General features: G+C 40.9%; 1 protein-coding gene across 1 annotated transcript in view; it reads left to right on the top strand.

Annotated features, from left to right (window-relative positions):
• Window positions 1–12,226, top strand: part of LOC113509564 (1-phosphatidylinositol 4,5-bisphosphate phosphodiesterase epsilon-1-like) — a 195,406-nt gene that overhangs the window by 125,391 nt on the left and 57,789 nt on the right. The window contains exons 8-12 of the mRNA XM_052901273.1: window positions 6,341–6,439; window positions 8,635–8,755; window positions 10,246–10,430; window positions 11,196–11,397; window positions 11,890–12,022. Of these exons, the coding sequence (XP_052757233.1) occupies window positions 6,341–6,439; window positions 8,635–8,755; window positions 10,246–10,430; window positions 11,196–11,397; window positions 11,890–12,022 (740 nt within the window). The remainder of the gene's footprint in view (window positions 1–6,340; window positions 6,440–8,634; window positions 8,756–10,245; window positions 10,431–11,195; window positions 11,398–11,889; window positions 12,023–12,226) is intronic.

Raw genomic sequence — 12,226 nt, 5'->3', positions numbered from 1 at the left:
CAGGCCAGTTAGCCCATCATGATGGATTATCAGGAATTAACCATGAAAGTTTCCAGGGGGAATCGCGAAGAGGTCGACCTGGTTGGGTATATTGCTAGCAATGGGATTCTCAGTCTCCATTACTAACAATCCCTTTCCCCCCGGTATCCCCGGTATCACTATGAAATGTACATAATATATATGAGATGATATGGGACGGGAAAGAACAGAGGCTTCCTTTGTCTCCGCCAGTGAATATATCTTGGAAGCGGACGAAGCCGCGCGTAAAAACTAGTCATAAATAAATATTTAAGTTTACATATTTTATGGACGAGATGTATGCCCTGATTACGTCACTATGAGCTCTCATTACGTAGCTGATTAAAGCATTTTGTGGCTGGCTTTTCGCATGGATAAACTGTGTCAATGGAACCCAATGAAAATTGAACCAAGTTATGTTGAAATTATGGCTGTGTTTCGCTTTGAAGGGTGAGATATGACAGTGAATTTACACAGTACAGAAGCACAACCCCTTAGTCTGGGGGGAAAGGGATTGTTAGTAATGGAGTTTGACAGCCCCATTGCTAGCGATACGCACTATCAGGTCGACCTCCACGTAATTCCCCCTGGAAACCATCGTGAACAATTCTTGTTGAATTCGTCACGATGGGCTAACTGACCTGCTTCATCCTCACCTATCATCCTTCACTTGCGCCCCGCCGGTGTATACCGATAGCGCGGGTGGGGTTACCATTCGATTATCACCCATTAAAAAAGCCTCTTAGTCCTCAGGAATGGCAACGCATGGGTGATATCATGGGCGAAACAGTACACTCTGTTATGTCCATGGTACTGCTCGTGTCTATAGGCGACGGTTACCACTTTCCATCAGGTGGGCCGTCAGCTTGGTTGCACCTCTAAGTTATATAAAAAAAAAATATAATCAACTAACCAATTAAAGAAAATGTAATGTGTTCGATTGATTAATTTAGAAAGTGCTCTGCTCGGTGTTTTATTTTGTTCTCGTGAAACAAAATTTTAAATCACTACATAGTATAAAACAAAGTCGCTGTCGCTGTCTGTCCGACCCTATGTATGCTTAAATCTTTAAAACTTAGGGGGAAAGGGATTATTAGTAATGGAGACTGAGAATCCCATTGCTAGCAATATATCCAACCAGGTCGACCTCCTCGCGATTCTCCCTGGAAACTATCATGGTTAATTCCTGATGAATTCATCATGATGGGCTAACTAGTCTGTTTTTATACTCATCTATCACCCTTCACTGGTGCTCCGCCGGCGTATTCCGTCAGCGCAGGCGGGGTTACCATACCATTTTCACCCATCAAAAAAAAAACTTTAAAACTACGCAACGAATTTTGAAACCGTTTTTTTTAATAGATAGAGTGATTCGAAAGGAAGGTTTATATGTATAATACATGCATAATATTGTAGAGAAACATTGATAAATTTAGAGGTTTCTAATGTGATGTCGTAAATAAATACATTTTTTCGCGCTTCCATTGCAAACGCTGGCGAGAACATCACGAGATAAATCAAAATAATGTACTACAGTATTGTAAAAGGTCAACAAAAAAGTCCGCGATGGTATATGTCTATCTCTTTAGAGGTTTCTAATGTGATGTCGTAATGTAATGGGGGGCCGGCGACGCTATTTGTGTAGTATCAGCATTGCACCCGTGCGAAGCCGGGGCGGGTCGCTAGTTATATATATTAAAGAGAATCATTATCAACTCTTTGTAAATATTAATCATCCCGTCCCACTCATCCACTCGAAACGTGTTATTTTTTAATTACCGTCCGACAGTTTGTTTATGGAATAAGAATTGAAACTTGGTGGAAGTGACCTTTATATGTATGATATTTATTTATTTAACTTAAACCCTTCTTTGCATAATGGTGGAAATTTCCATCATAATATTGAATGCCCAAAAATTATATAAAAGAACAATTTCATTTTAAGTCGATCGTGTCTGGACACCTTTTTAATGTCCATTGCAGAAAAAAAACCATAGCTGTCAAATTTATTGTTTTAACCATTTTTTCCTTTAATTTTAAACACGAATTATATCACCTTGATTTATTTCACCAATAAAAAAAAATCAAAGAAGTGTTAATACACCTAGAATGGCGGACTTAACACCATATTGTGTTATCTACCAGTCGACCGTAGACAGGAATTGCAGAAAATATATTTATTTATTTATAAGGGAAATGTTGGGAAAACGGGAGAAGTTACTCCATTTTTAAGCTTCCGTTGCGTGTGCAGACTTAATTGCCACTTTTTTAAATGTAAAAATGTCCACCCGTGCGACGCCGGGACGGGCCGCTAGTATATTAATACGAGGTTTGTCCGGAAAGTACGTATAAAAGTTTTTTAAAAATTTTATTTTACAATTATTCAGGTAAATCAATTTTATCCCCTTCAAAGTACTCCCCCTGTGACATAATGCACTTGTGCCAACGCCGTTTCCACTGTGAGAAGGCTCCTTGAAAGTCCTCTGGTTGTAGGTTTCTCAGCTGCCCCGTCGTAGCTTTTTTTATCTCATTTATGTCCCCCAAATGCCGCCCCCGAAGTACCAATTTGGTTTTTGGGAACAAGAAGAAGTCACACGGGGCCAAATCCGGCGAATAGGGGGGTGTTCGGTCACCGTAATGGAATTTTTACTCAAAAACTCACGGAACGATCTTGGCGCAAATTTTTTTCATTTGAAGTTCGTTTCTTAGAATTTCGTGGACCACGGTTTTGCCCAAATTAAGCTCTTCAGCCACCTGTCTGACCGTTAAACGACGGTCCCCATTAACACAAGTTCGAATTCTTTCCACGTTTTCGTCGGAATGTGAAGTGGAAGGACGTCCTGAACGTGGGTCATCTTGAACGCTTTCTCGGCCCTCTCTGAATCTTTTTAGCCACTTGTGGACGGTTGGTTCCTTCACAGCATCATCCCCATAAACTGTTCTGAGATCGGCATAAATTTCACGGCCATTCTTGCCGAGTTTCGAGAGAAACTTGATTACGACGCGCTGCTCTTCAACGGAAGCGGGCTCCATGCCGACGGGGTTTCGTTAAGAGGTAACTTCACAGATGGCGTGACAAGCCAGTTCGCACCGCACGGCGGTCAGACCAGAACTGAAGCATTGTTAGGGACATAAGGAAGGGGTCCTGCGCTTACCTGGCCTCCCCACTCCTCTTTCTCGCATTCCAGAACACTTTTATACGAACTTTCCGGACAGACCTCGTATAGTAGTTAATATTCTCTCTATTCCCTCCACTAGAAGGAGTGACGAACCTCAAATGCATTGCAGGGACAATGTTAATGTATGTAGGTAGTTCAGGTTCGTTCCTTATAGTCTATGGGGAGCCTCCCCCATATAAATAAATGCATTAATATCATATTACTTCTCTACTGTAACATGATCAAGATTAACTGTCCACTGTTAAACCCAGACCTCTCCCATAAGGGGTTCTTGCCAGTAGTTGCCATGCTTAGCCTGCGGGTTAGCAACCGCAGTTAGCCTTTGGCGATGTTTTAAAAGGGATACTGTAGCCCATCCCTAGATTGTTAAGTGCCTTTATTCGCCTCTAACGACACTCACGAGAAACGATAGGAAAGCTTTACAAGAGGGAGACTTTGTACAAAAGTCGATTGCTTGGGTACCTCTGTCCCATTCGTGTTTTAACCGTGAAGCAATTGTGTTTGCATGTCTGTGTTTCGGTTTGAAGGGTGGGATATGGTGTGAATTTACTGGTTACAGAGAAATAAATATAATCCTAAGGAATGGCAACGCATTGGGGGTATCATGGGCGAAACAGTATACTCTGTTATGTCCATGGTACTGCTCACGTCTATAGGCGACGGTTACCACTTTCCATCAGGTGGGCCGTCAGCTTGTTTGGCATTCTAAGTTGTATAAAAAAAACATACCCCCCCCCCTCCTCCCCACACGACATCTACGTCGCCCATTCAGGGTCACCCCTACCGGCCGGGGATGTCGTTTCTACCGGGATATATATTCTTGTCTGTGACATGTATGTACATTACAACAACTGTCATTAAGGGTCACTGTGAGCTACGGAGAGACCCCACGGGCCACCGTGTCCCCGAATACGTAATAAAGTTTGCTGACTATGCGTTAATTCATACTTCACGCGTTGGAACAGCTTCTACTGAGATTGTTATAATATTACTAATAATCCCACCCTGCTTCGCACGGGTGGCTACATAGAAAGATAAATTAGTATTATATTAGCTTTAGTGGGACGTGTGGTCCTATTTTTTACATATATAAAATATATATAATTAATATATGTATATGAAAGGGAGACTTTGTACAAAAGTCGATTGCTTAGGTACCTCTGTCCCATTCATGTTTCAACCGTGAAGCAGTTGTGTTTGCATGGCTGTGTTTCGATTTGAAGGGTGGGATATGGCGTGTATTTACTGGGTACAGAGGAATAACACCTGAGTCCTCATTAATGGCAATGCATGGGGGGGTATCATGGGCGAAACGGTATACTCTGTTATGTCCATGGTACTGCTCATGTCTATAGGCGACGGTTACCACTTTCCATCAGGTGGGCCGTCAGCTTGTTTGCCATTCTAAGTTGTATAAAAAAAAATATCTAGGGTAACAATTTATCGATTGCAATATTTTTATTTATTTCTTTTTATTATGAATGCTAATTTGTTATTTTATTTTATCTGCTTAAATAATACCAGTAATATTAATAACAGACATTTATTTAATTTACTCTAATATTAATTATTAAATTTTATACTATTTATTTAGTATTTTAGTAAATTCTGCATACCAGTATTTTGGTGAAACATGTAACTCGAAGTTTACACAACTGAATCTCTAATGTGACCATGTTTAATGCAAATAAAGAATCTGAACCTAAACCTGAATCTGAACCGACTAATTTTAGACAATGTTTTATTTGTTTATATATTTAAATTGTCAACAATAAAAAAAGTTGCCGTATTTTGCAAAACAAATAACATCTAGTTCAGTTAAATATTTAAAAAAGGTATTTTTTTTTTTCTATTTTTAACTCGAATGAAAATAAGGTAGAATGGTAACCCCGCCTGCGATATAAGCATGCAATAGCAAGGCACCAGCGAGGGATGATAAATGGGGATGCAGTCAAGATGACACGTCATGATTAATTCACCAGGAGGGGCCGCGTGGAGTTAGTTCATAGTGATTGCTAGTACTAAGACAATAATGATATTTCTAATAGGTACACTTCAGCTGCCCGCTAGCAACATGTTTTCTAACTGCATTGGGTTGACTGGAAGAGATCTCTGTCAGAGATAAGTCCACCCTTGCTCACAATATTTATAAATGCATTAACATTGTAATTTACAAGTGCAATAAAGAATATATATATATAGAGGGGACAGAAGAATAAGACTTTAATAAAGTTACGATTCAGTCGATTTTTAAATAAATTTAAAAAAAACCTTAATTGAAAAGCAATTTCTTTAAAAGGTATTTGCTTGGGCACCTCTGTCTCATTCGTGTTTCTACCGTGAAGCAGATGTGTTTTTTTTTTAATTGGTCAAAATGAAATGGCGCCGCCGGCGCTATCGGTATACACCGGCGGGGCACCAGTGAGAGATGATAGGTGAGTGTGAAAGCAGGTCAATTAGCCCATCGTGAAGAATTCTGTGAGAATTAACTACGATGGTTTCCAGAGGGAACCGCGTGAAGGTCGACCTGATAGGGTACATTGCTAGCAATGGAACTAATATATCCCATTGCTAACAATCCCTTTTCCCCAAGCAGTTGTGTTTCGGTATGAAGGGTGGGATATGGCAGTGAATTTACAGGGTACAGAGAAATAACACTTGAGTCCTCAGGAATGACAACGCATGGGAGGTATCATGGGCGAAACAGTACACTCTGTTATGTCCATGGTACTGCTCATGTCTATAGACGACGGTTACCACTTTCCATCAGGTGGGCCATCAGCTTCTTTGCCATTCTAAGTTGTATAAAATATATATATATATATATATATATATATATATATATATATATATATATATATATATATATATATATATATATATATATATATATATATATATATATATATTCTTTATTGCACTTGTAAGTTACATATAAAATAATGTATTTATAAACGTTGTGAGCAAGGGTGGACTTATCTCTGACAGAAATCTCTTCCAGTCAACCCGATACAGTGAGAAAGCATGTTGTTAGCGGGCAGCAGAAGTGTTATTACTGGTAATAAAGATTATCTATCTATCTATCTATCGTATAATAAATAAATATTAATATAAATAATAAATAAATATTAATTTGTTCAAAGGGAAATCCTGGCCGCGTCTCCGGCGCTCACCAGCCACTCAGTGGCGGCGACGCCCACGCACCGGCGTGACTTCAAGAGGGAATCCACTAAAGAGGATAGGTAATTAAATATTTTTAGTAGACCCACGTGGAATATGATTTACTAATACCTACTTACAAATTATTTCAGCCGTTAACTGTCCACTGCTGGACATGAGCCTTCCCCACAAAAGGAGTTTTGCCAGTGGTTGTCACGCTTGGCAGACGGGTTTTTTTTATAGGTAATAATGAAATAGTAACCTCACCCGCGGTATCGGTATACACCGGAAGGGCACCAGTAAAGGATGATAGGTGAGGATGAAACAGGTCAGTTAGCCCATCGAGACGAATTCAACAAGAATTGTTCACGATGATTTCCAGGGGGAATCACGTGGAGGTTGACATGATAGGGCATATTGCTAGCAATGAGGCTGTCAAACTCCATTGCTAACAATCCCTACCCCTGGCAGACGGGTTGGCAACCGCAGTTAGGCTTTTAGAGATGTCTTAATAGTGACGCTGCTGCCTATCCATTGTCGTACTTTGGCCTCTTACGACACCCACGAGAAGGGAAGGGGTGGCCCAGGACACGCATGGCTATACCGGGACACGCATGGCGGATTTATGTACTTACAAATGTATGAGAAATATTAATGAGTAACTGTAATAAGGAATTGACGGCCGTGTGGTCCCAGTATAGAATGGTCTACCACTTTCTTTCCCGTGGTTTCGTAAAAGGCAACTAAAGGAACTTAGTCGTCGAGAGATGGGCAGCAGCGTCCCTCTTAAAACATCACCAAAGCCTAACTGCGGTTGTCAATCCGCCTGCCAAGCGTGGCAACTAATGGCAAAACACTCTTTATGGGGGAGTCCTATATTCAGGAATAGACAGCCAATAGCTAATGTCATATCAAGGAATTTACGGTAGAGATATGCAACTTAGAATGGCAAACAAGCTGACGGCCCACCTGATGGAAAGTGGTAACCGTCGCCTATAGACATGAGCAGTACCATGGACATAATTGAGTATACATTTTCGCCCATGATACCCCCCATGCGTTGCCATTCCTGAGGACTCAGGTGTTATTCCTCTGTACCCTGTAAATTCACTGCCATATCCCACCCTTCAAACCGAAACACAGCCATGCAAACACAACTGCTTCACGGTAGAAACACGAATGGGACAGAGATGGCCAAGCGAAACGACTTTTGTACAAACCTAACGTGAACCTTCTTCTTTTTTTAATTCTGTTGTAAAAAAAAATTAATGAATCGAAAGTTTATTTCTTTGATAAGTTACTTTAAAAAAGTTTTCTACGAAATTTGTAAGAAGTTTCACCTTTTTTCAACTACGAGTAATATTACAAAGACCAAATATTTGATCTTTTGTGTATAATTTTGTTTCCTTCGTAATATTTGTTGAATACACTCAAAGAATGCTTTACTAACTTTAGAAATTATTGCGCCCTTAGAAAGCTTTAGGATTATAATGGAATGGTAACCCCCATTTGCGTCGGTATACGCTGGGGGGGGGGGAGGGATTGTTAGTATTGCTATCTACCAGCCCCATTGCTAGCAATATAAACTGTAAGCACAACACACGCTAAATTCAGCACGATGGTTTCCAGGGGGGATCACGTGGAGGTCGACCCACGTGGTCGGGGGGAGAAGGGATTGTTAGTAATGAGAAGGATTCCCATTGCTAGCAATATACTATATCAGCTCGACCTCCTCGTGGTTCCCCCTGAAAAGCATCGTGATAGATTTATTGTAAGATTCATCACGGGCTAACTGACCCGCTTCATCCTCATCTATCATCCCACACTGGTGCCCCGCCAGTGTATACCGATAATGCAGGCGGTGTTACCATTCCATTATCATCCATTAAAACAAGACCCACAAGGTCCCCCCTGGAGACCATCATGCTGAATTCCAGGTGTATACATCACGGTGGCCTAACTGACCTGCCTTTTCATCCTCACCTATCATTCATCACTGGTGCACGGCCAGTGTATGTAGAGCACCAGTGAGAGATGAGAGGTGAGGATGAAAAGACAGGTCTGTTAGCCCATCGTGATGAATACACCTGGAATTCAGCATGATTGTTAACAATGGGACTGGTAGTCCACATTACTATTAATCCCTCAACCATAAAATTACTTTATTCACCTCTTACGACATCCATGGGAAATGAAGTAAAATGCCATATAATATACATATAAATTAAAAATTTTCTAATATCAAGATAGTGAATGTTTGAACTAAATTACTTCCCAGAGGGTCTCTAAAGAAGGACGCCAGACGGGAGAGTGGAAAGCGAGTCGACCAGGGCACCACGACTAGTCCACTCCGGGACAGCAAACGTGACTCCAGGGTCAACGAGCCTAGTCGACAAGTGGTAAGTAGTTGATATCAATAAGTTGTTAACGTAATGACCTGTATTTAAACGAATAGTTATCATTCATCCATTCAATTATTAAATCATCAAATCATTAAACCATTAAATCATTAAATCATTAAATCATTAAATCATTAAATCGTTAAATCGTTAAGTCATTAAGTCATTAAATCTTTAAGTCATTAAGTCATTAAGTCATTAAGTCATTAAGTCATTAAGTCATTAAATCATTAAATCACTAAATCATTAAATCGTTACATCATTAAATCATTCGACTATTCGACCATTCGATCAGTCCAACAATCAATCAGCTAACCAGTCAATCATTCATTCATTCAAGTCTACAACAGTGTACGAAGATATAAAATAGTTCTTTGAAGTAGTCATGTGTTCCGTTACCGCTTCTATATCTATATATTGGCTTTCTTTGGATATCGATGCCGCAAATTGCTAGCAACAAAAAATATTTTTAAAAATATATGCTTATTTTTAACTAGTGGCGCCACCTGGTGTCGTAGAATAGAATGATCATTGTAATGGTTTCAGAAGAAAGGAGGTGCCTTGATGTCCCTACCTTTTTTTTTATACAACTTAGAATGGCAAACAAGCTGACGGCCCACCTGATGGAAAGTGGTAACCGTCGCCTATAGACATGAGCAGTACCATGGACATAACAGATTATACTGTTTCGCCCATGATACCCTCCATGCGTTGCCATTCCTGGGGACTCAGGTGTTATTCCTCTGTACCCAGTAAATTCACGTCATATCCCACTCTTCAAACCGAAACACAGCTGTGCAAACACAGCTGCTTCACGGTTGAAACACGAATGGGACAGAAGTACCCAAGCAATCGACTTTTGTACATAGTCTCCCTCTGCTTTTTCATTCTCATCTATCATCCCACACTGGTGCCCTGCCAGCGTGTATTGATAGCCAGGCGGGGTTACCATTCCATTCGGCCCTGTTAAAAAGTTAACCCTCTCCATCAAGAGAAACAGAAGACCTTAACACGCACTCGCATCACAGCCGCTCAAGATTAAAAATCCCGAATGGTCTCGAAACTAGTCGAGTTTTTTCAACCTAATTACATGTAAATTAAACTGAGAGTTATTACATTAAAATAAAATCGCTCTACACTGCATTTGCCCGTACGGGGTCGCCACTCAAGAACTTTTCCTCATATATGTACCTATGTAAGGAACCACTTCATCATCGTCGTCATATCAGCCTTTAACTGTCCACTGCTGAACATAAGCCTTCCTTTTGGAAGGTTTTGCCAGTAGTTACCACGCTTGGCTGGCGGATTGGCAACCGCAGTCAGGCTTTAGAGATGTTTTAAGAGGGACGCTGCTGCCCATCCCTCGCCCTCCCTTAGTCGCCTCTTACGATACCCAAGAAACCACTCAATGCATTCTGTTTTATTCTTTGTAGACATGTCGCTGCTAGTTTCCAATAGCATCAATTAGTCATTGATCAATTTTGTTCCAGTATATAGCATCGTTCGACGAGGAAGGCGAAACGGCTCCCGGCTGGAGGCGCGTAGGTCCCGAGGGTCTGGTCAACTTGGAGAAGGTGTACCGGACGCAGGCCGTGATGGACCACATAGCTAGCTTCCATCAGCACCATTACGCGCTGGCGAGGAACAACCTTCCCATTTTTGGGGACTTTTTAAGGTGATGATATGTTCTTGTCAGGAATGCTCAAAGTCGACTACCGGAGCGCAGTGGTGGGCATTTTGCGTAAATGAGATCCTGGGTTCGATTCCTGATCTGGCTAGCAAGCATGGTTAATATAGATACCTATCCTTTATTTACCCTATTATTTATATATTGGGTTTCCCTGTACATTGATGGCGGATAAAAAATCATCGCCCATTTCGACATCACCCATATTGGTTGGATGTCTATTTTCGAATTTGTTAAAAGTCTGTTATCCAATATTATTTTCTGGATAACAAACTTAACATATTTGTTATTGGACCAATTTTGTTTTTTATACAACTTAGAATGGCAAACAAGCTGACGGCCCACCTGATGGAATGTGGTAACCGTCGCCTATAGACATGAGCAGTACCATGGACATAACAGAGTATACTGTTTCACCCATGATACCAATGGCAATGCATGGGAGGTCCATGCGTTGCCATTCCTGAGGACTCGGGTGTTATTCCTCTGTGCCCAGTAAATTCACGCCATATCCCACCTTTCAAACCGAAACGCAGCCATGCAAACACAGCTGCTTCACGGTTGAAACACGAATGGAACAGAGGTACCCAAGCAATCGACTTTTTGTACAAAGTCACCCTCTGGTAAATATATAGTTACAATTACCTTTAAACTTAAATTACAACAATTAAAGCATAAATTACAACAATTACCCATAATATCGACTTCTCAAAACATGGTATTTCCCAATTGAACCACAAATACTGTTCACAGAGCAGCAATGGCTGCGTGCGAAGAGCCAGTGTTCACCCAATCCTCGCAGAAGACGTCCGGCTGTGACTTTGAGAATGAGGCCTTATACGAGCTGGAGGGGGGCGGGTATTGCCCTGTACAGCCGCTCCCCCATGACCACGGTGTCACCATGTTCCCATTAGCACCACAAAATGGCGACAGAATCGATAGGCATGTTTTACAAGTAAGTTATACCAGAAGGCATAAGAAGCGAGGGAACTTAATGATAGAGGAATAGATAGCAGCATCCCTCTTAAAATATCACTAAAAGTCTAACTGCAGTTGCCAACCCGCCTGCCAAGCATGGTAACTTCTTGTTGCCATAGATGTGCTTTTTACTTCTTGTTGCCATGTGTGTATTTACTCCAGAATATACTTGTGCCCACCGCAAAACGAAACATTACAAAAATGTGTCTGAGGGTACAAATGTACCTTTTGTAAGGGGCCAAGCTCCCCTCTAGAAGATAATCCTAAATATGCCAATGCCTGTTGCGTACCAAAATTTACTTCTAACATAGTGTAGTAAGAGTTTACGATTCTAGGTTTTAAACTCTAATATTTTCAATTTAATGCAATTTACAATACATCTCATCTTTCATCACTGTTTACATACACGATTTAAGGTACATTTTTTACATCGCAATTAATTTATTTGTAAAATATTTATCATTTACAGATAATGCATCATGGAACCGCATGTATAGTAGGGGAGGCAGAATGGGGAGGCACTCTTGCGCAGCTGCGGTTGGAACGAGCCTGTGCGCTGCTCACTTGGTGTAGAACTGCCCACAGACCCCATACACAACATGGTCTGTATTCCAAAAGATATAATTAATAGTATATCGCCAAACTTATATAGAACATCCTGCGGCTAGGGTAGGGTAGTTGGTAAACCAGAGGGAGACTTTGTACAAAAGTCATTTGTTTGGGTACCTCTGTTCCTTTCGTGTTTCTACCGAGAAGCAGTTGTGTTTGCATTGCTGTGTTTCGGTTTGAAGAGTGGGATATAGCGT

This window comes from Galleria mellonella, unplaced genomic scaffold (genome assembly GCF_026898425.1).
Source record: "Galleria mellonella isolate WM207_F2 unplaced genomic scaffold, CSIRO_AGI_GalMel_v1 utg778, whole genome shotgun sequence".
Classification (NCBI taxonomy): Eukaryota; Metazoa; Arthropoda; class Insecta; order Lepidoptera; family Pyralidae; genus Galleria; species Galleria mellonella.
Note: the sequence above shows the minus strand (reverse complement) of the source record. Positions and strands in the feature narration are given on the sequence as shown.